Raw genomic sequence first — 27,834 nt, 5'->3', positions numbered from 1 at the left:
CACATACTTCAAGTCTTCATTCTCAAAATAAATGGCATTCGCTTCAAAATTCCCAGAAAATAATATTTTACCATGCATCGGCAAAGTCAAGTGTAGCAATGAGACGGCAAGGTGTTCAGACAGCTTACAGGTGCCGTTTGTTGAATGCTTAACGAAGTAGAAGCAACAGAGCACCAAAATATCAGCTGATACCACAGTGAGTAACGCTAAACAACGTACAAATTTAACAGTAACATTTGAGCGCTGGAGTGGCGGTTGGCAGCAGATGCGGTATGAGCTGAGTTGTTAGCGATCAGTTTGAAAACGACTTTCGTGAGCAACGAACGTGTAAACGGAAAATTATTCGAATAACGGAGACAACAGCCAATAGTCCATAAAATACGTTAAGGCAAGGTAGCGTATTTGGTAACGGTTTGAGAAAAAAGTGATTGCAACAACTTGTGGAAAAGGAAAGAAAAAAAAATAATAATAATTGAAAAAGAAAAGGTGACGACAGTGAGACTGCAGAAAGGCAGACAAAAGTAAGCCTAGCCAAAAGCCAAATGACAAGCGTGTACCGGTGCACGCAGCATCTTTGAATGCTGAGAAGAAAGCAAGTGAAAAGGTGGGCAAATAACAGCCAAAAACAAACAAACCAACAAACATAGAAGCACACATAGTAAATAGTATATTCGTGCATTTGTGCTGTCACTAATTAAAATAAAAAAAAAAACAACAAAAAAGTGGGAAAAATTTTGTGAAATTGGAAATCGTACAGAGGCAAACAGAAGCAAAGGTAAACAGGCGCAGGTGAATTGTGAATTGAAGTCTCATTTGTAGTTGATGCTGTTTGTGTGTACTCATACGTATGTATGTACGTGTTACTACTGAAAAATGTGCTCAAAAGTTTTCCCTCATTACTAACACACAAACTAAAAGTGGTGCATGAAATCTCAGTGAATGAAATAAAAAAATTTATGAAATTATAAAGAAAAAAGGCCTTGAGTTAGCGCGAAGTTGTTCTTAAAATAATACGAATTTCTTTGAAGTTATGAATGAGTACTAAATGTGTACTCAAGAAATATAAAAATTCGAGTAGTGAAAATAGTAAAAAAGAAGTAAGGGAGTTTAAGTTCGGATGAAACCGAACATTACATACCCAGCTGTACACTTGAAAGGCTGTTGTTGTTTGTTTTATGTGCTTAATAGTGTTACAAGGCTGCGCAATAATACATATAAATATGGTTCTATTCTGAACTAATTTTTCTTCGAATTATGGCTCCCGAAACATAGAAAATTGCTTAGTCATAAAAGGGGCGGTGCCACGCCCATATTTTAAAACTTGAAGTTTTTCCTATTTATTGTTATAAATCCACTTGGGAAATGAAATACCATTGATATAAAGCTCTTTTTTGTAAAGATATACAGTGGAGTTTGGATATAGTGAACTAATTGCTGCAAGGCTTGTTCACAGTATCCACGTTGTTCGCTATATTAAGGTTGACATTTTTTTTAACTTGGTTTATTAGCTTTAAATTCATGTTTGTTTATGTAAACAAAACAGATTGTTTGTATAAAATAATATTTTGAAAAATACATACATATTATTGAAAGAATTTACGAATAGATGTTTGCTTTTTGTGTTCGGAAATTGACTTTTGGAACGCTTTTTCGCGTAAACTTTTCAGTACTAGTATGCCAGCATAGTCAGTGGTGTTAACTTCAGCCTATGCGATAGCTATATCGAAGCTTTTAATGGCTTCAGTAGCTTTTATTGAATTTCCGATCTGTCTTTCGCCTTGGCTGTCATCACGAGATTCTTCAGTATCCATGGCATAATTATTTAAATCAATTTCTTCGTCAACTTGGATTGAGTTCCACTTCTCAATATCTTGTTCAGTGTAGGTTTCATAAAACAAATAATGTTCACATACAAACTTAATTAACAGGTGCTTGTCAAGAGGGTAAATAAAATTACATCCGGTAATACAATTTGCAGCAGACACTGTATATCATGAACTTCTTTACATTTTTCCGCAATATTTTTTGACGAAGTAAGCTCAAAGGAATATCATCGTCTTCATCCTCGCTTTCATTTGCTATTGTAGTATTTAAGCATTCTAATAAAGGCTTCCAACATTTTACTATTACATTTGCCTGCAGCGGATTCCAAGCAAGCATTAAAAATGATACAGCATCCTTTAAAGTTAAATGTTTTAGAAATTGTGTAATGTCATCCTTTACTACAGCTAAAAGCAGGAGATGCTTTTTGTAATACAGCTTAGTTAAGGGAATCACATTTTGATCCATAGGCTGAATTAAAGGCGTTACATTTGGAGGCATATAAGTCACGAATATGGATCCATCAGCAGTGTTAAGTTCATCCTCTGGTCGATGGCAAGTGGCGTTATCGAGCAAAAGGATAGCTTTTACTGGTAATCCTTTTTGCAGTAAATACTTTTGAATCTAGTATCAATTAAAAACGAATAAATACTCTGTAAAACTGTCAGGAGTTTCATTATAAATGTGCCTAAGGGACGAAGCAATGGTGAAACCATTCTCTGAAAATGTTGGCAGTCATCCATGCATTCTTAGAGTTCCGATCGTCTACCGGGATGTCATAAGCCTTAAAAGAGCGCGGCTTCTTGGCATGCCCAATTATTAACGGTTTGACTTTATGCTGACCAGTTGCATTTGTACATGCAGAAAAGTAAATCTGGCCTTTTCTGATTTTCTCCCCGGAGTTGTTTTTTCTATTTGGCTGACATACGTTCTTTCAGGAAGCATTTTCCAAAACAAGCCGGTCTCGTCTGCGCAAAGAATCAATTCGTAAATAATGTTTCTGAGTTTATGCTTAAAGGGATCAGTTACCTGGATATCCGATGAAAGTTTCTCGTCACACACTTTTAAAATTCGGATTCCAAAGCGAGTTTTAAATCCAGATAACCAACCGGGGATGGCATGAAAGCTACCTTCTTTTTCCTTAAAGCCTTAAAGTGGGATATAATACTACGAGCATTTCTTTTATTCCCGAAAATGTTGATTTTGCCACACCATAAATCTTTGCTAAGGATGAGACACTAGCAACTTTCTCGAGGTCCGTTGTGATACCACATACACCAAAAATAACGGTGACTTAGATCTAGCTACTTAGAGAATCATTGGGTAGCAACGATAAAGCTCCGAATGATACCGATCTCAACTTTGGATAAATCCTCGGGAGATCCAAGTGAGTCGCGACCGAAGTACTTTCACCTAGTTCTGGCAAAAGTTGGGCAATCAAGCATAAAGTGATTTGGTGATTCTACCTAATCATCCTCCATACAGATGCAGCAGGATGGAGTTCCCAGTATATTGAGACGTACCGCATGGATACCCATGGGACAGTGCCCTGTCAAAACCCCAATGACCATTGATAGGTGAGCATTAGTGAGCCCAATTATTTCAGCAGACCTCCTGCCATCCACTTTCGGCCAGAAATATCTTGCTACCCTGCAAGACGTGGTGTCCGCCCAACGTTTGCTGAGCTGACTCGAGGCCCAGCTGTGGAGGAGCAATCCACAGGTGGCCAGCGGGATCAAGAAATCCCTACAGCTATCTTCATCCGGTTCAGTTGTACCGATGCGGGCTAAGAGATCCGCTTGACAGTTGCGCGGGATATCACTATGGCCCGGGACCCAGATAATCTTAATTGTAAAATAATTCGATGCAATCGCAAGCGAGGTCAAGCACTCCCAGACCACCCTCGATCGCACTGTAGTTGAGCTCCAGGCTTTGATAGCCACTTGGCTATCAGAGTAGATGTTAAATTCCCTAACCGTAGTAGCAATGGATAACATTCCATTCACCGCATCCTTAATCGCAGCAACATAAAAGCACATAAAATAGTAGACATTCACTCAGAAGCGTTTTGCACCCGACAAGAGACAAATAAAGACTGGCACCAAATACATAGCAGCACCTTTTCCAGTAAAAAACATAAAATGAGCAATTTCGGGGAATACACGACTTTATTTTTATTTAAGTTTTTTTACAGTTTATGCTTGCCGTTGCGTTTAAAACTTTGTTCACTATTTGGAGTACTCAATGTAAATTTTTAGGCCTTCACTATATCGAGGTGTTCATTATACCGGGGGTTCACTATAACCAGACTCCACTGTAGTTTATTTTATTCGTCTACGACCCTTTTAAAAATCGTTTATATAAAAGTGGGCGTGGTCCTTAATGGATTTCGTTAACTTTTCTTCAAAGCATTCCTTATAGTATAGGCAACCTCTATGCCGAATTTTGTTACCACAGATTTAACGATTTTTGATTTATGATTAATAATATTTGTAAAATTGATTTTATCACAAGTGGGCAGTGCCACGCCCATTTAAAAAAAAGTTCAAATTTTTATCAAGAGTCTCAATATCAGTCCACGCGTCAAATTTCAACATTCTAGGTGTTTTAAAAATAAAAAAATAAAAGTAAGGCGCGATAACCTCCGAAGAGATCTAAGGCCGAGCTTCTCTTCGAAATTGCGTCGTGTTCCTCTTGATTTTCCCTACAAATTGGCCGGAATGGACCTACATGTTTTATGCCGACTCCGAGCGGCATCTGCTAGGCAGATGAGTTTTCACTGAGAGCTTTTCATGGCAGAAATACACCCGGAGCGCTTGCCAAACACTGCGGAGGTGTATTATGCTCTAAATAATCAGGTTTTTTGTGTTTTCCAAAATGTTATATCTATAAAAAGTGGGCGTGGATATCATCCGATTTCGCTCATTTTCAATACCAATCTATTCTGGGTCCAGATACGCTCGTGTATCAAATTTGGTGAAGTTACCTCAGTATTTACTCAAGTTATCGTGTTAAGGGAAAGACGGACGGATAGATGGACGGACGGACGGACATGGTTCTATCAAATTTTTTTCGATACTGATAATATTGATATATGGAAGTCAATATCTCTATCGATTCCTTTATACCTGTATAACCAACCGTTATCCAGTCAAATTTATAGTACCCTGTGTACAAGTACAGCTGGGTATAAAAAATAGAATAGTAAAGTTCGAAATATTCAAAGTTATACTTTTCTTTAAATTTTACGCAGAGTCCACAGATAAAAACAATTTCGCAAATTAGTTTCATTTTTGGTATTCTAAGAAACCAATATTGTAAATGAAACATTACAAACCAATCTACAAAAAAAAATAAAAATAAATGCAAGGCGCGATAACCTCCGAAGAGATCTAAGGCCGTGCTTCTCTTCCAATTTGCGTCGTGCTCCTCTTGATTTTCCCTACAAATTGGCCGGACATGTTTTATGCCGACTCCGAACGGCATCTGCAAGGCAGATGAGTTTTCACTGAGAGCTTTTCATGGCAGAAATACACCCGGAGCGCTTGCCAAACACTGCCGAGGGGCGACCCCGCTTAGAATAATTTTCTTCTAATTGAAAAACCTTATTTCTAAAATTTTGATGTTGCTTGCCCGGGGTGTGAACCCAGGGGATACGGTGTGGTAGGCGGAGCACGCTATCATCACACCACGGTGGCCGCCAACCTACAAAACGATTTAAAAAAAATTCGAAATTTTTTGAGTATTTTGCTAGCTCCATAAATTTTAATGTAACAAAGAACAGAATTAAGATCTCTCAAATTTCGCATTGATTTTTGGCAAGTTTTTTCTGAATGGTGTTTAATTGCCATGCGTAGTAAGCGTCCTACTGTTGTGTGGTTTTTTTAAAAAGACGAAAATCTCAAACGTTTCAGTTAAGTTGAACTGGTTGTTACGAAAGATCTCTCATAGATCTCCATAGTGCTACCAGAAGTTTGCTGAACGGCTAAACTGAAAAACCGTAACGCGGACCTATATTATAAAATAACAACGTCCGGTTGCCAAATTACTAGAAGCTTGCTAGGACCTATGATACTTGCTTCTTCTAGATCTGATAGCTGTCCAGTCAGAATATCCATAATGAGCCTACAATCACCAATTTTCAATAATAAGCGTAACTTTATTAGTCTAATGTTGTAAGACATCCACATGATGTTCGATACTTTTCCACGCCTTTTCTGCTTTGTCGCTCATGTCCAGCTCTTACCTTCTTTTAACTTTGCCCTATTTGATTGGAACGTCTAATATACAAAGTTTGAGGTACGCGCCCTATTAACCTAGCTCATCCGATTTTTATTTTCTATCTATTCACATATGCGCAGGCAACAAATATAGATGCATATGTCTTTCTACCCCATTCTTTCAAGTGTTGCTTACACTGTACCACACTTTGAGATGTTGTGCTATGAGAGATTATATATAGCCTTAATTGTTGCTTGACTGTCAATGTAAAAATTGGCGCAACTGCAGTTTACGCCTTTTCCTTTTAGTGTTTCTAATCTTTTAATCACGGCTACTAATTCCGCCTGAAAAACACTAGAGTGATCTGGCATCTTGTAGGATCTGTTTACTTCTGTATCACCGCAGTATACCGCAGACCTTTTTCCTTTCTCGAACCATCGGTAAACACGTGGATCGCCTCGTCTGCCGTTTGAGCGCCCTTGCGTCAATCTTTTACCTTTATCGTGACTTTAAGAGACCTATCGAAGCGCAGGTAGGGAACTTGGTGGTCTGTCCGTCGAATATTTGATGACGCTATACTACATTGACCATACGGTCTGCCCAATATCAAGCTGCCCGATATATTGAGTCTCTTTAACGCTCTGTGCGACGCCATCAAGTCTGCAGGTGGGATGTGAAGAATGACATACAGTGCAGCCTTCGGGGTTGTTTTTTGGGTTCTCTTTATGCTAAGCATTGACAGCCTACATACCCCTCTAATTTGTTTAGATACGATCGTAGCGGATCCATAATATAGCTATTTATATGGCGATGGTTACTGGGACATGTTTTTAAATTTCAGTTCATTATGAGCTAGCTTTTCGTATGCTGAGCTTTGAGCTCGAGTACACCTGCATTCATACTCGTGTTAAAGCAGATGCCTCTATTCATTCAGCCATTTGAATGCCCCGCTGTACGCTTTGTAATTTTACTTTTGCCTTTTTGTTGCTATTTCTTTTATACAAATGTTTTTTCATCGAAATTGTGGGGAATATTTTTTGGCTCCTTCAGCAGAGCTTAATCAGTGATTTTGAATCTAAAGCACTACGTTTTAAGCAATGCTTCCGCTGTTTTTGAAATTTGCTTGACTACAAGTAGGTTCGAGAAAGAAAAGAAACATCGTGGTTAGTGTTAAGTTTCTAGTTTCTTATTTACCAGGAGGTATACGGTTCCATATTGGACTAGGCCTAAGTTAGGATGAGTGAATCTGCAAGATAAACCTTGTAAAAAATATAAAGGAACCACTCTAGACTGTACGGTTTCGTGGAAGCTCTATGTAGAGGAGAGAGTGAAGAAGGCCTCGATGGCGAATGTTGAGGTGTATGTGGTAGCTATCGCCCTCTCTCTTTCATTGGATATTTATAGTGATTGTAAAGCCTTTCCTATACTATGTACTAGGGTGACCCAAAAAACCAAAGTTTATTTTAGAGACCAAGGGACCCTCCAATTTTGTTACATCTAACGAAGGATTAATCTATGCAAAATTTTAGCTCTGTAGAGCATATAGAAAGCAGTGCTCAACAAGGTTTAGTTTTCATAAATTCTGTCAGACAGACAATGTTTACTTAATCGGTGTTAAGGACCTAGAACCTTTAACAAAGAGGAACCAACTTCCTGCAACAAAAGACGTTTTGTTAAGATTTTATTTTTTTTAAGTGGTATAAAATCTGTCAGGAACGCCAGTCATAGTACAATTGAAGAATTGAATGAAGCTTGGAGCAAAGGCCTTATCCGAAGATTCAATTGAAAAACTTGAAAGTGTGCATTCACATTGGGTACTTTCAAAGAAATGTAAAGGCAGAAAATGGTACTGATGATGAATTATATCAGCCTTCTTCCAAAAAAAGTTTGAAAAAGTTTTAGGTGGTAAGAACGAAGATGTTTCTGAACCAAAGGCTAAGAAGAGCCTTTTTGACATGAATGTGGCAGGGGCTTTAGACAGGAATAAAGTGTCCGATCGTGGCCATGATCCCGCAGCATTGCCGCTTTCAAGAAGTTCGATAAAAAGAAAACCAAACAGATATGATGTCAAACTCAGAAGACATAAAAGAACCAATTGTTGTTCATTGGGACAGCAAAATCTCGCCTGACATTTTAGGTTCACAAAAGGTAGACAGACTACCAGTGCTAGTTTCCTATGGTGATGGAAATGAGAAACTGCTGGGGGTGCCAAAATTGGCTAGTGCAACAGGTACGAAAACTGAAGATGCAGTAGTTAAAACTCTTAAGACATGGCATCTCGATGATAAAGCCATTGGTATGGGCTTTGACACAACAAGCGTCAACACCGGTATGGAGAATGGTGTATGCAATTTCATTGAAAAACAGCTCAACAAAGAACTTCTATGGTTGTCATGTCGCCATCACATAATGGAAATAATTTTGAGCAAGTTATTTACATTATGTTTGGGACCTTGAAGCTCTCCTGAAATTCCCATATTTAAAAGGTTGAAGGAATCATGGAATGAAGTTGATCGATCAGACCACACACCATTAATTTTCCACAATCACAAACAAGGAGAAAAAAAAAATTTGGATAGATTTATCCGTTTTTGGAGCACTTCTCTACATGGAAAACTGGGTAGAGACTCCAATCAGCACAAATGTAGCTTTCAATGACCTAATGTTTTGGAAAGGGGCTGGGAAATACTGCGCAATTGATGAAGAGATAGCTAAACCATCAAAAAAGATGTGCAGTCACATTTGTAGTACCTATGCGACGAGCTGGTCAGATTATCACTTTTTTCCACAAAATTGAGTCATGAAAACAAAGTAAGCATTTTGAATAAGATGTCTCTCCCTGCACCGGAGAGGTTGATAAGAGAAAATGCCAATTTACTAAGTGATGAATGTGAATTGGCAGATTTTGCTAATAGTAGAACAATGTTGTTGTTTACTAAGCTAAACATTAAGCAAAGCTTTTTGGACAAACACCCAAGTGAATGGGAACAGAAAGTGCTGAAAGAGGCAAGAAATACAATTAATAAAATCAAAGTGGTCAAAGACATCGCCGAAAGGGGCGTTAAACTAATTCAAGATTTTAACAAACTCATAACAAATGATGAGGAGGAAAAACAGCCGACTGAACCAACAAAGAAGGTCGTTTTAGAAAGCCTACACAAAACCGTCCACTTCCAAAGGAAAAATATAACGACTTCATATTGATTATTTATATTCACAATAAAATTAACTTATTTTAAAGATGGTTCCTAATTTAAAACATGCATATATAACAAGGTCTTCCTGCCTAACATGTCTAATCATTTTTTCAGAAATTTTAGAAAAATTCCAGTTTTCAGATTTTAAACAGCATTGAGCACTGTCTTCCAAATGACCTATGACCCTGAAATTTTGGCTCCTCACTTCTTTTATCAAATATAAAAGAATTGGAGGGTTCCTTGGCCTTAACATTCAACTTGAGTTTTTACTATAAGATGTTGAACCACACTATTATGTACTTGTATTTGTTTGGTGGGCGCCATACAAAAGACAATCTGTCTCAAAAAATTAGTGGGGTATGCAGGCTGTCAATGCTTAGCATAACGGTAGCCTTCAGAACAACCCTAACTGCTGCACTGTTTGCCATTCTTCACATTCCACCTGTAGAACTGGTGGCGAAGAACATAGCGCTAATAACTGCAACGAGACTCAATACCTCGGGGCAGCTTGAGCGCAGACCACATGGCCAAACGTCCTAATGAGATTGGGTGAGATTAAAAGAAGGTGAGAGTTGCACATAATCGACCAAGCAGAGAAGGGGTGGAATTATTTGCAGGACTATAAAGTGTCGAAGATCATGTGCAGATCTTACAACCTTAAACAAACAAAGTTACACTTATCATTAAAAATATGGGAATGTTTAGCGCATGATGGGTATTCTGAGTGAACACTGCCTTCTAACGTCACATGCTTTTAAATTAGGCATAGTCAGTGATAGCAGATATAGAAATTGCAGGTTGGGGGAGGAAATGATCGAGTACGTTTGTGCTGTTGTTGTTTCGGTAGCGATAAAGACATTCCCCGCAGGTTTTGAGGATTGTTGACGATGTTGATGGCCCTTTGCGGGATATATACCTGATACATTCCGGTAATAATACTCATTTAGGCACCAGCCGTACTATCTCGGCAATGATTTAATACTTATGACCACATTGAACCCTCTAGGCCATCCTGCCCCCCACCTTTTAGTTCCATGAGGAACTCAGGGCGCCAGGGTCTCGCTAAAAGAACAGGATTCGGTGAGGTTGACAACTGGGTTGGAGAAGCTAGAAATTGCGCTGGCAGCCCCTTTGAATCATTTGAGTATTTCAGTCGTCTCTTACGACAACTCTACCTGCCTTGGGTATATATTCTAAGCTCCCCAACCCTTTTTGTATTCGTGCCCTGTGCTCGCCAGGCTAAGACTTCTAGTATTTGCCAAGAAGGCGGAGCTATTTTATAATATAGATTGTGGTTTCTGATAGGGTTTTTTCAGCTTGTTCGTTGAGCAAACTTCTGGTTACACTATGGAGTAACTCAGTCTATGTGAGGTCCTCACGGACGGGCTAGCTCGACATAACTTAGTGCTTGGTCTCAGCAAAAAATTATAAGAATAATAAGTAGATTAGTGTAACAAAACCACATTAAAGTGAATTAAAACAAGTAAGGAAATCTAAGTTCGGGTGAAACCGGATATTACATACCCAGCTGTACACTTGAAATGCTGTTGTTGTTTGTCTTGTGTGCTTGTTACAAGGCTGCGCAATAATACATATACATATGGTTCTATTCCAAACTAAGTTTTCTTCGAGTTATGGCTCCAGAAACATAGAAAATGGCTTAGTCATAAAAGGGGCGGTGCCACGGCCACTTTTTTAAATTTGAAGTTTTTCCTATTTATTGTTATAAATCCATTTGGGAAATGGAATACCATTGATATTAAGCTCTTTTTTGCAAAGATATAGCTTATTTTATTCGTCCACGACCCTTTTAAAAATCTTTTATATAAAAGTGGGCGTGGTCCTTAACCGATTTCGTTAATTTTTTTTCAAAGCATTCCTTATAGTAAAGGCAACCTCTCTGCTGAATTTTGTTACGATAGGTTTAACGATTTTCTTGCCAATAAATGCTACTTTGGACTAGGTAGGCAATTGAAAAGTAAAGTCCTCTCTCGGCGAACGAAAATCATACTCTACAAGTCACTTATCGTACCCGTCCTGCTATATGGGGCAGAAGCATGGACCATGACAACAGCAGATGAAGCGGCTTTGGGAGTGTTCGAGAGAAAAGATCTTCGAAAGATTTATGGACCTCTACGCGTTGGCGATGGCGAGTACCGAAGAAGATTTAATGATGAGCTGTACGAGCTATACGCAGACATCAACATAGTCCAGCGAATTAAAACGCAGCGGCTGCGCTGGCTAGGCCATGTTATACGAATGAAAGATGATGCTCCGGCCAAGAAAGTGTTTCTATCGGAACCCGTCTATGGAAGCAGAGGTAGAGGGCGGCCCCCACTCCGTTGGAAGGACCAGGTGGAAAACGATTTAAACTCCCTTGGTGTCACCAATTGGCGCCGGTTGGCGGAGTGAAGGAGCGACTGGCGCGCCTTGTTGGACGGCCATAACCGTTTAGACCAATTAAGTAAGTAAGTAAGGTTTAACGATTTTTGATTTATGATTAATAATTGTAAAATTGATTTTATCACAAGTGGGCGGTGCCACGCCCATTTAACATTTTTTTTTTTAATTTTTATCAAGAGTCTCAATGTCAGTCCACACGTCAAATTTCAACATTCTAAGTGTGTTATTTACTACATAATCAGGTGTTTTGTGTTTTCCAAAATGTTATATATATAAAAAGTGGGCGTGGTTATCATCCGATTTTGCTCATTTCCAATACCAATCTGTTCTGGCTACAGATAAGCTCGTGTACCAAATTTGGTGAAGATATCTCAATATTTACTCAAGTTATCGTGTTAACGGACAGACGGACGGACGCATAGATGGACGGACGTGCGGACGGACAGACATGCCTTAATAAAATTTTCTTTCGATACTGATGATTTTGATATATGGAAGTCTATATCTGTCTCGATTCCTTTATACCTGTACAACCAACCGTTATCCAATCAAAGTTATAATACCTTGTGTACAAGTACAGCTGGGTATAAAAACAGAGCGGGCTTACGCTTATGTGGGCTGCAACTAAAGGATCAGTCAAGTGAAACTGTACGTATATATAAATAGTTGTGTAAAGGTATATCATATGATATTTTAGTTGTTGAATTACTTGAACATTGTTGGATATACGAGAAGGAGATTTATGTAATATAAAATACGACGCAACACGCAATTGTCACAATTACAACAACAAAAAGAAACATTTGCAAAATATAAAAAATAAATTGATTTAGCCAGAGAAAAAATGCTAACCAACAAGCTGGATGCACCAGCAGCAAAAATGCTGACACCATTGACAACTGGTGGCGTAGCGAACACAAAACCAGAGCAACACTCGAAACCCATACTGAGTCCAACACGATCCCTTGATGAAGGTTTTGAAAGTGATCCGGATCGTGTGTCTACGGATTCAGAGCATCAAACAAGTGGAGCGAACACCAACAATAGTGGTAGTGCGAGTGTTAGTGCAAGTGGAAGCAGCAGTAACAACGATAACACCAACAACAATAATAATAATAATAAAAATAATAAAAATAGCAATAGCAACAACAACAGTCTGAATAGTAGTAGTCAGATAAATGAAAACAGCAATAATCAGAGCAACAAACATAACAACAACAATAGCACACACAACTTCATAAACGGTGGTAGTGGTGGCTCAACGCTTGCACAGCTGTCATCAGCGGCTACAGGCGGCCTAACAGCACAAACAGCTTTAGCAGCTGCAACAACAACAGGCTTGTCAGCGCGCTCAACGAGCGTATCCACAACGGCAGCCGATTTACATAAGCAACGCTTACTAACAATGGTCGCATTGCCGCCTCAAATTACAAGACGTCAGCCGGCAATAAGTGCGACACCTGCCAGCAACAGCAACAATAACAACAACATGAAACACACTGTAGCCGAAAGCGCAATGGAAAAATTTCATAAAGAATTACAATTGCACCAGCATAACCAACAACACGAACATCAGTCGCGGCGTAGTTCTGCTGAGTTTATGCAAAATGCAAATCATATTGTTGCCCATGGTAACAGTAACAACAATAACAACAAGCATCATTTGGGCGCACAATATCGCAATGGCTCCTCAAATTTGGCAGCACTCACCGCTAATGTGACACGCGCCAGCACCAATTCAGCATCCACAACAGCGTCTACAAGCAGCGGTGCCGGTGCTGGCGCTTCACCCATAGCAATGCAACGTTTGCAATATCAGAAGCAGCGTCAACCGCTAGTAGCCTCTGCCGCCGGGCATCAAACAGTACATAATCATCGTTTTACAGCTGGTGGCAGCAGCGGCGGTGGTGGTGGTGGCGGTTTTAGGCGCGCACGCACACGCGCCATGTCTCCTGCTGTAATAAATAGCAATCACAGTCACGCCAGTGCCGGTAATACGGCTATCGGGGGCATGCAAGTACACGCCTCACGCACTCTGCTACTGCCACGTAGTGCGCACAGTGCACGTTCACATTCTGTAGATGCCATTTCACGTCACCGCCATGGCTATGATCCAGCTAATGCTCTATTCCTTAAACATGAGGGTAGTGGCCATACCAGCATAGGTGGTTTGCTTAGTGGTGCACTCGCCAGCAACGGTAGCAGCAGCAACAACAACACTAATAGTGCTACTAATACGCGCATGATGAATTATAAATATGCACCCAATGGTGGCATGGGTGTAGGTATGGGTATGAGTGTGGGTGCTGGTGCAGCTGCAGTCACCGGTCAAGCTCTTCTGGTGCAGCCCATTTCGAGTGCAACATTGTCTTCGAGTTCTGCTGCCGCTTCACTACCAGCTGCCACCACCGTCCTAAATCCGGCGAATGTTGGTGATGCTGCTGCTGCGGCTGCTTTAGTTGCAGCAGCTGGTGGTTCACCGGTTATTGCATCGTCTACAAATAGCCTGTATACCTTCTATCCAGCTGAAGGTAATCTACAAGTATGGCAATCGGAGTGCGGTGACCTCACATACAAATCGTCACGCAATCAACACACGCACAAAGCGCCGGTATGTTGGACGCAATCGATACCAAGGCAAACAAGACGGTAAGTTCGAAAGTTTTTTTGTTGTTGTCTTTATTTGTATGTATTAGTTTAACTTTAAATATTCGTTTCGTCTGAATTGCATTGTTGTCATCGTATGCTGCTGCGCTAGCGGCAATTGTGAGTTATTGAGACAATAAATCGTCCGTTTATAGCAGCTTGGGTGCGTGCTGCATTGGGGAGTTGAAGGTACGGTGCTTCTTATACTTGTAGTAGTCTACGTCTGGAGGGTGGGCTTGTGTCAGTAATCAATTCGCATAGGCGCTCCGTAACTATTTATGAACCACAAAACATATAAAAATGACGCTTAAGCAATTGCAACATTTTTGGTAATTTGTTTTTTTACTGACTCACTTGTCCATGTTGCACTGTGGGTTATTCAGGGTACTCAAGTAACACCTTTGCTACTTCTTTTTATCACATTCGTTTAAAGTTTAAGTCCCAATCTCTTTTACAATTTGCTGCCTTCTATAAAGTGGGTATCAACTCAATGTGAAAACATGAAGATGATAGGCGGATCGGCAAAAGTGCACGAAGTAGGGGGGACAGTTTAGAACCTGCAATGCCTCCACTGGAATGGGCGAGCTATGTACCACCGTAAAAGCTTAACTTATCCCAATGGACTACTACAATTAGAGTCATATCTCCCTATATGCTTCTGTCTCCCCCGATACTTCTTGAAGCTGAATCGCCGCAATATGGATTAAAAGTGTTGAAAAAATGGCAGCCAGTTCTATGTACCGTATCAACTCGGATTTTTGCGCCCCGCCAAAGGGCTGGTATTTCAATGTGACCCCATTAAATTTGTTGCGCGCCTCCCACAAGTTGTCGTCCTCCGAGTAGCTGCTTGCAACCGGACTGCTCCATAACCTCCTGATCCGAGAAGGTATAGAACTCAACCCCGGTCTAAGAAAGTGCTTGTGATGCACTTGCAGAGCTCGAATCTTCTTTAATATCTAGCTAGTCTCTTACTTTTCCTGTGTAGTTAAAGCTCGATTTTCTTTCCTGGTTTCGCTGATGCTACTGTACGAGGATGGCTTGCCGATCAAAGTCAGGAGGCGACAACTTTTGGAGATAAAAAGAATAGAGAAACAAATCAGAAACCGTAATTATATGGAGTTAAACTTAGAGATAGCTGACAAATTCTGTTTGATTGTACTAAGTACTTGGGGGGATTCTGACAAATTACCGAATAGGTATTGTGTACTCGATCCCCAGCACCATCCTAATTTCAAAAAGTCTGTAGCTAAGTGTTGCTAGGCGGAAGGTGATAGAAAGCCACCAAACCGTCCCGGTCAGAGACAATAGAGAATGGGAAGTACAATGAATGCGTCGGGAATTGTCGCACCCAGTTTCAAGCAACGGTACTTTCGGGTGCCAGAAAGAATTCTTTAATACCGGTATCATTTACGTAGTTGAGCTCTTTTTGTTCTCTAATCCAGGCTGTGTTGAAGAGCAACATGACAAATATTGTCAACGCTTTCTTGCACAACTAACGAGAGACATCGAGCACGACTACAACTTAGATTTCATACCAAGAAAACCACCTTAGAGGTTTGAGGGGTTTGGAATATACTCACATCATGGTATAACTCTCAAAAAGGAGAATGAAATTGACCGAACCATAGGTTCGTGGGTTAAAGAAAAACGTCCCCGTTGCAGTCGAATCATGAAGTTGCTTGTACCAGGGCGTACCGCATTTATCCATATTGAAGAAGTCTTAAATTTTTTGCGTGCCTCCCACAAGTTGTCGTCGTCGGAGCAGCTGCTTCCAACCGGACTGCTCCATAACCTCCTTATCCGAGAAGGTATTGAACTCAACCCCGGTCTAAGGAAGTGCTTTTGCTTAGCCTCTTACTTTTTCTGTCTACTTAAAGCTCGCTTTTCTTTCCTGGCTTCGCTGATGCGACTCTACGAGGATGGCTTGCCGATCAAAGTCAGGAGGCGACAACTTTTGGAGATAAAAAGAACAGAAAAACAAATCAGAAACCGTAATTATCTGGAGTTTAATCTTAGAAATAGCTGCCAAATCCTGTTTGCTTGTTCTAAGTACCGCGGGGATTCTAACAAATTCCCGACTAGGCATTGTATACTCGATCCCCAGCACCACTCTAATTTCAAATAGTCTGTAGCTAAGTGTTGCTAGGCGCATGGTGAGAGAAAGCCACAACATCATCTCCCACTTCAACCGTCTCGGTCAGAGACAATAGAGAATGGAAGGCACAATTAAGCAACGTTTAAGCAACGGTACTTTCGGATGCCAGAAAGAATTCTTTAATACCGGTATCGTTTACGTAGTTGAGCCCTTTTTGTCCTCTAATCCAGGCGATGTTGAAGAGCAATATTAGAAATATTGTCAACGATTTCTTGCACAACTAACGAGAGACATCTAGCACGACTACAACTTACCTTTCGTACCAGGAAAACCACCTTAGAGGTTTGAGGGGTTTGGAATATACTCACATCATGGTATGACTCTCAAAGAAGGAGAATGAAATTGATCGATCCATAGGTTCGTGGGCTAAAGAAAAACGTCCCCGTTGCATTCGAATCCCGAAGTTGCTTGTACCAGAACGTACCGCATTTATTTAGGGAAAAGGACTGTCCATATTCAAGAAGTCTTAGAGGAAGGGTTTTTATGGTTACAACAGTAGCAACCACAACATGTAGCTTTCAATAAATTCAAGCGCAAAATAACATTGAGTAGTCTACAATAAATGCCGTCAAGCAGGCCTGATAGCGCTTCTAGTCACGCTGAATACTAAAAAATGCTTTAAAGATACCGTTATTCCTGCTGAATATTTGATATGAGTACTGAAAAGACCTTTTGGCCACTGTACGGTCTCGATATCGCGGATGCTATGTCTGACGGTTGCTATGTCTATGCTTGTCGCTTTGTCAGATTTGGAGCAAAACTGGTCTTCAATGCATTTTTGATTCTATGACACTGAAGATGGCACAAGGCCGAAAATAGCTTGTATCCAAACAATGTTTGTCATTGGATTATTTTTTACCCTTTAGTAAAATCAAAAATATAAAAGTAAATGTGACGGTCGAGGGTAAAAGACATACACACAACTGTACAAAATATCTCGGTGTGAGTCAGGAAAATGAGTTACCCTTCAGAGACATTTCTTAAGAAAGTTGCTTGGACCTGCACTCTAATATGCTGCAGAAATATTGGCCGATGTAAAAAAGTTCCCGATGTACCGAGACATTATCATCTCGGCCAATGCAGATAATTGCAACAAGTTCATGATTACTTATAAATGAATACAAAGCGCGATAACTTCCGAAGAGATTTTTGGCCGAAATTCCCTTCCAATTTGCGTTGTGGTCCTTTTAATTTGTCATAAAAATTGGCGATATAGGACCTACATGTTTTACGCCGACTCCGAATGACATCTACACGGCAAATGAGTTTTCACTAAGAAGCTGTTCATGGCAGATATACACATTGCGAATGTTTGCCAAATCACCGCCGAGGAGCTTCCGCGCTTAGAAAAACTTGTTTCTAAATTTTTGACGTTGCTATGCCTGGGACTTGAACCTAGGAACTTCTGTGTGGTAGGGGGAGTACACTACCATCACACCACGGCGGCCGGCATATGGTTGGTCACATAAATATCAGTACTGAATGATTAGGTTTGAAACAGTAAATTGTCTGTAATTTTAAGACATAGAAGGCGTACGTCACATCTTCTTCGAATTCGATCACTACGATTAACAGCAAAGAAGGTTGTAAAAGATACCTGCGGACATATAGCTGCGCTGATCTTCGGGAATGATATTGTAACGAATTTAGGGAATTTCCGCTTATTCGAAACTTTCTGCTAAACTTCGAATTGCTTAACTCTTGAATAAATCATTCCAATATTCAATATTGCAAACTGGTCTTTATTTAGAATACTTTGGAAGTAGTATTTCAAAATTATACTTCGCAACCCACAGCGTGTTTAAATCAAAACTGATTAACCGTTCCTCAGCTTGCACTGCTTTCATACTCTCTGTTGCCTCGTCTGCATATTTCTTCTAAGGTCTATACGTTTTACCTTCTAGAACTGCTGTATCTCCTGCTTGGTAATTGAGCTACATGTATGCGTGTGTATGTGTGAGTAACAACTTCGGCTGATGACTACATCTGTGTGTGTGAGCTATCTCTTTGCTGTCTTGTACATAAGTGTGGCTAGCTTTAATGTGTACATGTACATAAGATTGGATTTTTGTTGTTGCGTGATTATTAACTAGCCTAGTGATGTCAACATTCGCCGCAGTATATAATATATGGTCATCGGATACGTGTGGCATATGCGTACTCCTCACTAAAAGGGTACGGTTTTATAACCTATTCAAACAATGATGATAGCCAAAGCGCCGGCGAACTGCCTTTTCAAAACCACGGGCAACGTAGTTTCAATTGCATTTGCTTTCATATCTAAAAATCAAAATTTTCATCCAATGAATTTCCTCCTTATCCAGGGTACAATGCTTAGTTGAAAAATTACGCTTTTTATCCCTCTTTTTTCTCTTTTGAGGGCGAAATTGGCGAACATTTGTTTTGTTTTTTTGATGTTGTTAAAAAATTCTCAACTCTTTTTAATCTCTACATTTTTCAAACTTTTTTTTTTATCTACTAAAACCAAAAATTCAGTGGAATCGTTGCAAGAACAGCAGCAATGCAATTAAAACTGGTGCGAGTTGGGTAAATGCCAGCTTAGCCATGGGCAAACTTACGTACGTCTAGCTATTCAGGCTCTTACTTGTAAGGTGGGCAGGGGGAGAGGGGCTATGCATTTTACTACACATAAATATATATTTCGGCAACTTTATAAGCTTGCATTTAATGGGCCTCATTCCTTTAGTATGCCACGAATTTTCTCAAAACTGCGTAAATATTAGCAGCCGAAAAGGAGGTTAATATCAGTAAGTAAATGCTCTGACCAAAAACAGAAAAAAGGCAAGATCGCACAACTTGTTTGTTTGTAAATGTACGTCTAGATTTAAGTATGTAAGTTAGACTGGGTCGATTTATTAACCGATATCGCGCCATCGATTTTTCGATAGGATTTGGGCTCAAAAAAAAAAAAAGGTTCCACTACGCATACCCAAAAAAATTATTTTCGAGCCTGCGAAATTTCATTTTTTTTTTTACTTTTTTTCGACTTTGATTTTAAGGATCTTTCTTCATGACCTACTAAAAAAATTTGCATATGTATACCCTAGGAATTAAGCCACTTGCTGCTTCTAGATCTGACAGCTGTATCACTCTAATAGCTGGAGTTTTAGCCTGGCAAGTGCAGGGCACGAGCACAGAATGTGCTCCATCTTTTCCTCCTCCAACCCGAACTTCCTACATCTGCTATCACTGACCAAGCCTAATTTAAAGGTATGTGACGCCAGAAGGCAGTGTCCAGTCAGAATACCCGTCACGATAGTCCTCTCTTTTTAATGATAGAAGCAACTTTGTTAGTCTAAGGTTGTAAGACCTACACATAATCTTCGACACAACATTGAACCCAAATCCTATCGAAAAATCGAGGGCGAGATATCGGTTAACTTTCAACTTTACAAATCAACCCACCCTAATGTAAGTACTTTCATACTCACTCAGCCTAAAACAAGTAACTTGCACTCAAGGAATGTTTGGTATTTTTTTGTGTTTTTGCACACATATATATTAAGTAGCACAAATCGAATTAAATGATTTATATATGATTGTATACGAAATCGAATTACAGGTGAGATGGGTAATTAAGTAAGTGGTGTTCCTAACTACAAGTGGGAAAAGCGCTATATTTCTTTCATAAATGAACTATTTTTTCAGCCAAATATGAGTAAAATGAATTTGTAGAGAGAGGGAGAATTAAAAAAATTAGTCTCAAAGGAACTCGTTCCAATAGTATCTTTATATGCGCTTTTTTTGTCGGTTTGGTATCGACGTGATATTGATTTGGTATCGGTGTATTATCGACAATTTTTTTTTTCAATTAGAAGTAAGGTTTTTTAAGCGGAGACGCTCCTCGGCAGTGATTTGGCAAGCAATCCGAGTGTATTCTGCCATTAAAGGCTTCTCATTGAAAACTCATCTGTCTTGTAGATGCCGTTCGGAGTCGGCTAATAACATATCGGTTCCGTCCCGCTAATTTGTAGGATTGTAGATTATTGCATCTAATTCATGCCGCTAGAATGGATATGGAATATTCGGATTACTGCCCCAGCTGAGGATGCATTGAGGAAAAGGGAAGCATGCAGCTTCTTATTCTGTGATACTGTATGGCGCTTAGTATAGAAGGAGGTTGGCTGTGAAGTTGTTCGAACCGTGGAAGCTGTTACAGTAAGATAATCTTACAGTTTAGAGCATAGCAATTGGTCCATGGTTGGCCTTAGTGTCGGGCAGGGATGCAACTTATCGACCTGGACCCTATAACTTAATCTATACAACGGTTATGGTCAAGAGAACGGCGCAATTATATTGAGGGTCATGTTTATGGGTACGGCGAGGATTTGGGTTACAGTGACGTTTACGGTCTTCGCTGACTGTAAGGTGTTGATAACAGCTGCTGTTGCGAGTCTGGTATGGATAAATGTTTAGGCTGACTGTTATGGCTACCGCTATAGCTGACACTTATATGTATGCACGGTAAGATTAAAATTTCAGTTGCGTTTATAAGGGAAAACCACTACAATTGCGGTAAAAATTATGTTCACGATTAATGATACGGTTATGTTTATAAAAACAGTTTAGTTTGCGGTTACCATTACATTATTACAGTTACGGTTACGATTACAGTTAAGGTTACGATTACAGTTACATATTTCAGTTTGCCGTTACGATTACAGTTACGATTAAGATTACAGTTACGGTTACGCCTACAGTTATGGTTACGATTAAAATTATGGTTACGATTACAATTACCGTAAAGGTTGCAAATACGATTACAGTTATTGTTGTGGTTACCGTTACGCTCACCATCACGATTACATTTTCAGTTACAGATGCGATTACAGTTACGGTTACACTTACATTATAGATGGAAATATTTCTTTTCTTGTGATTTTGAATTTGAGCTGAATATATCTTTCATTATTTGCAATCGAAAGTAACCTATAAACCTAGTAAACAATTGGCTGTGTCATCACGATAATATTTCTTTGTTTATTCTACACATACACGCATGCATTAATCAGATATTGATACACACACATTGACAGAAATTAAACTGCATCACGAAATTGACGTCAACGCCCTTAGATTGTGCATTGACTCGATACCTTCAAAAGTGTATTTTGCTTGTTGTAAACAGCAACATGCGTTGTAATTGTAAAAATGGTTAATTGGCGCTTTAACGGTTAAGACAGAAAAACAAAAGCCAAAAAAAAAGTTTAAACGACAATTCCGAAATATGCACATTAATGCTTCAAACAATGGCAATTGTAAAATATTACAATTTGATACAAATTATTTCCTTTATTGTTGTAAGATCTTTATTGTCTTACAAATTGCATGGCATAAAAGAAAATGATTTGTAAAATTTATTGTGTTTGGCTATATGTATGTACATATGTACATACGAGTATATGTATGTATTGTAAAAAGTCCTTTGTCACTGCCGCTTTAAGTACACTTTTACTCGCGAAAAATCAATAAAAACTAAAATGTCCATCTAATTTATGACCTTTGCGGTATTTCTGTAACTTTTTTTCAGTAATTTTTGCAAACGAAAAAATTTCAGTAATTTAAATTGCAATCTTATTTGCCAATTTTCCTCGTAAATTGTTGTTCAGTTCGATGTTTTATGACTAATTCGCGGTTTTACATACATATGTACATACACACATACCACATGCATATATATGTACATATGCAAACAAACATAAATTACATTTACATTTGACGCTCTTTATTATCAGCACAGTAATGCTTAACAAAAGACTTTAGAAACAAACTCGTTTTTCCATAATATGCACAAAATTACGGTGATAAAAATCAGCGCTGCAAAGCTGTTAAAAAAAGGCAACAACAATTGTAATGAAACTAAATGAATTAAATAAAATGAGAGTATATATAAAGAAGTGCTCACATATATACACACAAATATTGAACAAAAAGCGTTAATTTCAATGTTTTTTTTTTGCTTTATTATTTGCGTTAAAAAAAATTGCAGTCAAATATGCAGCACACAAACGTCTGTATGTAAATATGTATTTAATCTGGGTGTCTTTATAGGAATTTGTTTTTGCTACCTTTTAGTGCTGTTGCTTTAGTTGACTTTTATTGTTATTCTTGCAGTTGTAGTTACTTTGACGTCGTTTCACGCCTTTCATTATTCGGTGGCTTTATAACATTTTCTATTGTTTTTATTGCTTTTTTATTCATAATTTTCTGCATAATTACAAAATATCTCAAATACGAAGCGTTCAACCAAAACAGTTACCTACATACATTGAGCGTTGTGGTTTGTTGTAAGGAAATATTCGCTTACATGAAAATCTACAGTGATTCAAAATACAGGGGTTTGTTTTATAGCGAAAATTTTAAAATATTTTTCAAATAAAATTTTTTCGATATAAAAATTTTGTTTTTTTCGGCAGGGTTACTTATTCCGAAGCGGTTACTTTTACGGAACTGGTTAATTATTTTTTATATTTTGTTATCTCTTCGGAACCGGTTACTTTTTTGGAACTAGTTTTATTTTCGGAGCCGTCTAATGTTTTGAACCGATCATTATTTTGGAACCGGTCCCTTTTTTACAACCAGGTACTATCATGGAACCGGTTACTTTTTGGAACCGGTTATTCGTTTTGTACCGGTTACATTTTTAGAACCGGTTAATTGTTTATATCAGGTTACTTTTTGGAACCGGCATCTTTTTCCGAACTGGTTACTGCTTTGGAGCCAATTAATTTTTCGGAACCGGTTACTTTTTGGAGCTGTTATTTTGAACCGGTTTCGCTTTTTTGAACTGTTTCTGAACCGGTTTCGGTTTTTCGAACGAATTACATTTTTAGAACTGGCTTACTTTTGCAGAATCGGTTTACTTTTTGCAACCGATCAATTTTGCGGAGCTTGTTTTTTTTTTAATGCATTTTTTTATTTAGTTATCTCTTCGGAACCGGTTACTTTTTTAGAACTAGTTCTATTTTTGGACACTACTAATATTTTGAACCGATCACTATTTTGGAACCGGTGCCTTTTTACAACCAAGTACTGTCATGGAACCGGTTACTTTTTCTTTTCAGCTAATTTTTTCGATCCGGTTCCTTTTTTGGAACCTGTTAATTTTTTAGTACTAATGATTTATTTGGAAATAGTTAATTTTTTGGAACCGGTTACTTTTTTGAACCAGTTACTTTTTTATACCAGATTACTTTTTTACAACCATATATTTTTTTGGAACCGTTTACTTTTTTTGAACCAGTTACTTTTTTATACCAGATTACTTTTTTACAACCATATATTTTTTTGGAACCGTTAGCTTTTTTGAAATACATATGTAGGTTACTTTTTTGGATACTATTACTTTTTTGCAACCGCTTACTTGCTTGGAATCGGTTATTGTTGTGGAACTATTTACTTTTTTAAATTTGGTTGCACTTTCACTTTTTGAACCGGCTTTTTTTTGGAACTGGGTGCTTTATCTGAACCGGTTACCGCTTTGGAAGCGGGTACTTAATCAAAAGCGGTTACTTTTTTAGAACCGTTTACTTTATCGGAACCGGTTACCTTTTCCAACCCGGTTGATTTTTTAGTTAATTATAACGAAGTGGTCGGAAAAACAGAAGCGAATAGTTTTTTTCGAAAAGAATACATTTTCAAATCCTTATAACTTTTTGAAACCAGAACTGGTTCCTTTTCGCAATCGCTTACCATTTCCGAATAGGTTCCTTTCTCGCACTATTTTTGTCTGAATGGGCTACTTTAGTTTTTCGGTACCCGCTCCATTCACTGAACCCGTAGCTTTTTTTTCAAAGCGGTTCATTTATTTGAGCTTGTTAGTTTTTTGGTACCAATTAAAGTAACCGGATCATCTTACTTTTGCGAAATAGTCCATTTTTGGAAATTGGTTACTTTCTGACAACGGTACATTTACCTTTACTGGTAAACTTTTCGAAACTGGGTAAAAATTAATGTTGGCTTTTTCTGAAACGCTAATCTTTTCGAAAACGTTAACTTTATCGAAAGACTGTTACTTTTTCAAAACATCCCTATTTTTCAACCTTTTCGGCACCGTTTTCCGGAAGCTATTAGTTTTTTTTGCCAAGAAGAGCTTGAAATGATCCCATTCACGATCTCAATTTGTGGTTAGAATGATACTGACCACAATCCCTTATTGATGTCGAGCTTACCGCAGCAGGGCTCTTAAAGAAAACCGAAAGAGATGGTCTTACAAATATCGCCCTGGTCAATTTTTTGAAACCAGTTACCTTTATGGTTACTTTTTACAATCCGGTCATTAAAAATGATTCCCAAGAGGTCTCGGAAAAATGCGGATCAATGCCATGAGTCGGTCTCGGAACAACTTTGAAATGGCCTCGAAATTACTCTGAAATGGTCACGGAATAGTTTCAAAATATTTTGCGACCAATCCCGATTTGGTCCTAAAATTAAAAAGAATCAATGCCAAATAGTCCAAATGTGGCCCTGGACAAATGATGGTCTCCGAAAAATCTTGAAATATTTGAAATGTAATGTAAACAATGCTCTATGGTCCTGAAACTTTTATGCAACGTCCCGAAAAAAATTCCAAAATCGTTTGCAATGCCGAAGTGGTGTCAAATTGATCCAGGAATGTGTGAAAATTGTACTGAAATGACTTGGTCTAAAAAAATTTTGGAAATTTATCGGAATGTTACCAAATCATTACCGAAATCAATTCCGATACTGTTTCGATATAAACTCAAACTGATCTTCATGTTCGCCACGTCAAATAAAAATAAAGCACCAAAGGAGCCTAGTAATCCCTAAATATTACCACTTTTACACTGCCATTATCTCAAATTGAGCATACATAATTTCCGAATCACAATCATAGAGGGAATGTATACTGAGGTTACTCAGAAATATTTTTGAAGTATGAATGATATACACCCGTGAACACAAAAATAGTAGCAGAAATTATATCAGTTTATATTTGTTTAAATTTTTAACGCGCTTCACTTTTATATTTATACGAGCCGGACCCGTGCGCATCTTGCGCAACCAATATAAAAGTCGCTTACCAAATATCAACAGAAATCAGCTGTTCTATTAACTTATCTTGCGCTGCCATCTAGCGTATACTAGCAACTAACGCCAATAAGTTGCGCTTGCCATCTAGCGTACAACAGAAACTGCCGGTAATGCAGTGCAAATATTCACAATAGTGCCATAGTACAAATAGATTTCTTTGTGTGCTCACAATCGTTTATTTTTATTAACATATTATTTTAATAAAATATAGCTAAACAAAAGCACTACGGCCAAAATTGCCCAAAGCTCGCTAATAGCCCGAATCTCCATCTTTACAACCAAAACTTTATTTATAGATTTGGATTCCAAATAAGAGCAAAAAAGGGAACAGTACATAAAAACAGCAATTAGAAATAATATATATGATATATGTCTGTAACTCACATTTTTCTAAGAAATAAAAAAAAATATGTTACGTACACGAACCGGTACCTGTCTTTTCAGTTGGTAGAGATGTTTAGGGGTTTTTGGTTAGTTTAGTTAGGTTTAATAAACCTACGTGGCTCAGATTTTCGTGTGTATAAAAAATCAAATTATATGAGAAACAAAACCATTCCATAAAATATCAAAAAATAATCTAAATTTCCTTTCTTCACGTTTTGATGGCCCCTTTGTACAATTAACAAAAAACAAAAACAAACTTAAATTTACACATACATCTAAGATAAACCCATCTATCCATTGTGAGATTTTCTCATCATGTACCGTTCACCTTACTGTTGTTTACACATATGTAATTCATATGTAATTATATATGTGTGTTCCGCACAGATTTTATTTGCAAAATGCCAATAAGTACAACAACACATTAACGTTCATACAAATGTCAATAAATTAACATCCAATATACCGCTTGTAACGGTATTAACGGAGGGAATAACTGAATACGTGGTTAAGTGAGAGGCAAGCAGTTACATGTAATGTGGATATTGGGTTGTATACGAAGGAAGGTTGAGTTTCTTTTGTTTTTGTTTTATTGCTTTGAAAGTTGAGCTGAGAAGACTTGAAACGCAATTTTTTACCATAACTTTTACTTTTTCTTTTTTCCCACTAAAGTTACATGCCCATAAACAAAAGCTTTTACATACAAAGGTACATAAGTACAGGGTCTCAAAAATGTTCTAATACAGTTTCATTGTCTATAGTGGGCCGCTTTATTAAAACCGGTTACTTTTTGAAATAGGTTACCCTTCCAAATCGTATGCTTTTTGGGTACCAGTTACATTTTCGGAACCGGCTAATTCTGTGCAACCGATGAGCTCTTGAAAGCCGGTTACTTTTTGAGAATCGGTTACTTTTTCATAGCATGTTTTTCTCTGAAGCGGTTTCCTTTTTACTAACCGGTTATGTTTAGTTTACTTTTTCTCAACTGGTTACTTTTTGCTTTATAATTTGAAACTCTTTCATTACCCGAACCGGTTCTCCTTTCGAATCCTTTTGTTTTTTGGGTACGGTTACTTTTTCGGAAAAGGTTATTTCTGTGCAACCGATAAGTTTTTGGAAGACGGTTTCTTTTCATAATCGGTTACTTTTCCATAACCGGTTAGTTTTTTAGGATCTGTTACTTTTTCAGAATCTGTTACTTTTTCAAAATGTGTTCCTTTTCAGAACCAGTGACTTGCTCGGTACCGGTTAACTTTTCAGAACCGGTTACTTTTTCAAAACGTTTTTTTTTCAAAACGGTATTTCTTTCAGAACCATTTATTTGTTCGGTACCGGTTACATTTTCAGAACCGGTTAATTTTTCCGAAGCGGTTAGTTTTTCAAAACCGTAACCTTTTCAAAATCGGTTACATTTTCAAAGCTGGGTTTTTTTCAGAACCAGTTACTTCTCGGTACCGGTTACTTCTTCAGTAGCGGTGACTTTTTCAAAATCGATTCCTTTTTTGGTTTACTTTTTTAAAACCGGCTGCTTTCACAGAACCGATTACATTTTCAGAACCGGTTACTTTTCCAGCCGGGAACTTTTTCGAAACTGGCTATTTTTTCAAAAGAAAAAAAATTCAATTAGCGCCGTGCTCCTTTTTAATTTTTCTTGCAAAATTCGCTGGAAGGGACCTACTTGCTTTATGCTGACTCCGAACGGCATATGCAAGACAGATGAGTTTTCACTGAGAAGCTTTACATGGCAGAAATACACTCGGAGTTCTTGCCAAACACTGCCGAGGTGCGACTCCGTTTCCATACTTTTTCAAATCAGGCAAACGGAGAGAAAAACTCTTTCCCGAAAGTGGACCAGGGACCCATCTAATCTATTCATGGTTAGATTTGGCAGAAGTTCGGTTCATAGGTAGCCCTTTGACTACATAAGTATTC

At 38.3% G+C, this 27,834-nt stretch overlaps 1 protein-coding gene and 1 pseudogene across 9 annotated transcripts in view; one reads left to right on the top strand and one right to left on the bottom strand.

Moving 5' to 3' along the window:
* Positions 1–268: 268 nt before the first annotated feature.
* LOC137251091 (uncharacterized protein DDB_G0288805) overlaps positions 269–27,834 on the top strand; it is a 263,301-nt gene continuing 235,735 nt past the window's right edge. For 3 of the 9 annotated variants that reach the window (XM_067785078.1, XM_067785156.1, XM_067785146.1), the window contains exons 1-2: positions 269–775; positions 12,340–14,291. In XM_067785078.1, coding sequence (XP_067641179.1) covers positions 12,487–14,291 — 1,805 coding nt within the window. In that variant the 5' untranslated portion in view covers positions 269–775; positions 12,340–12,486. Of the gene's footprint in view, positions 1,098–12,308; positions 14,292–27,834 lie in introns of all 9 variants that reach the window. The other 6 variants (XM_067785107.1, XM_067785139.1, XM_067785129.1 and 3 more) reach the window with 6 other exon arrangements.
* On the bottom strand, positions 1,707–2,322 carry LOC137236395 (jerky protein homolog-like; annotated as a pseudogene).

Source organism: Eurosta solidaginis, chromosome 1, assembly GCF_040869045.1.
Source record: "Eurosta solidaginis isolate ZX-2024a chromosome 1, ASM4086904v1, whole genome shotgun sequence".
Classification (NCBI taxonomy): domain Eukaryota; kingdom Metazoa; phylum Arthropoda; class Insecta; order Diptera; family Tephritidae; genus Eurosta; species Eurosta solidaginis.
Note: the sequence above shows the minus strand (reverse complement) of the source record. Positions and strands in the feature narration are given on the sequence as shown.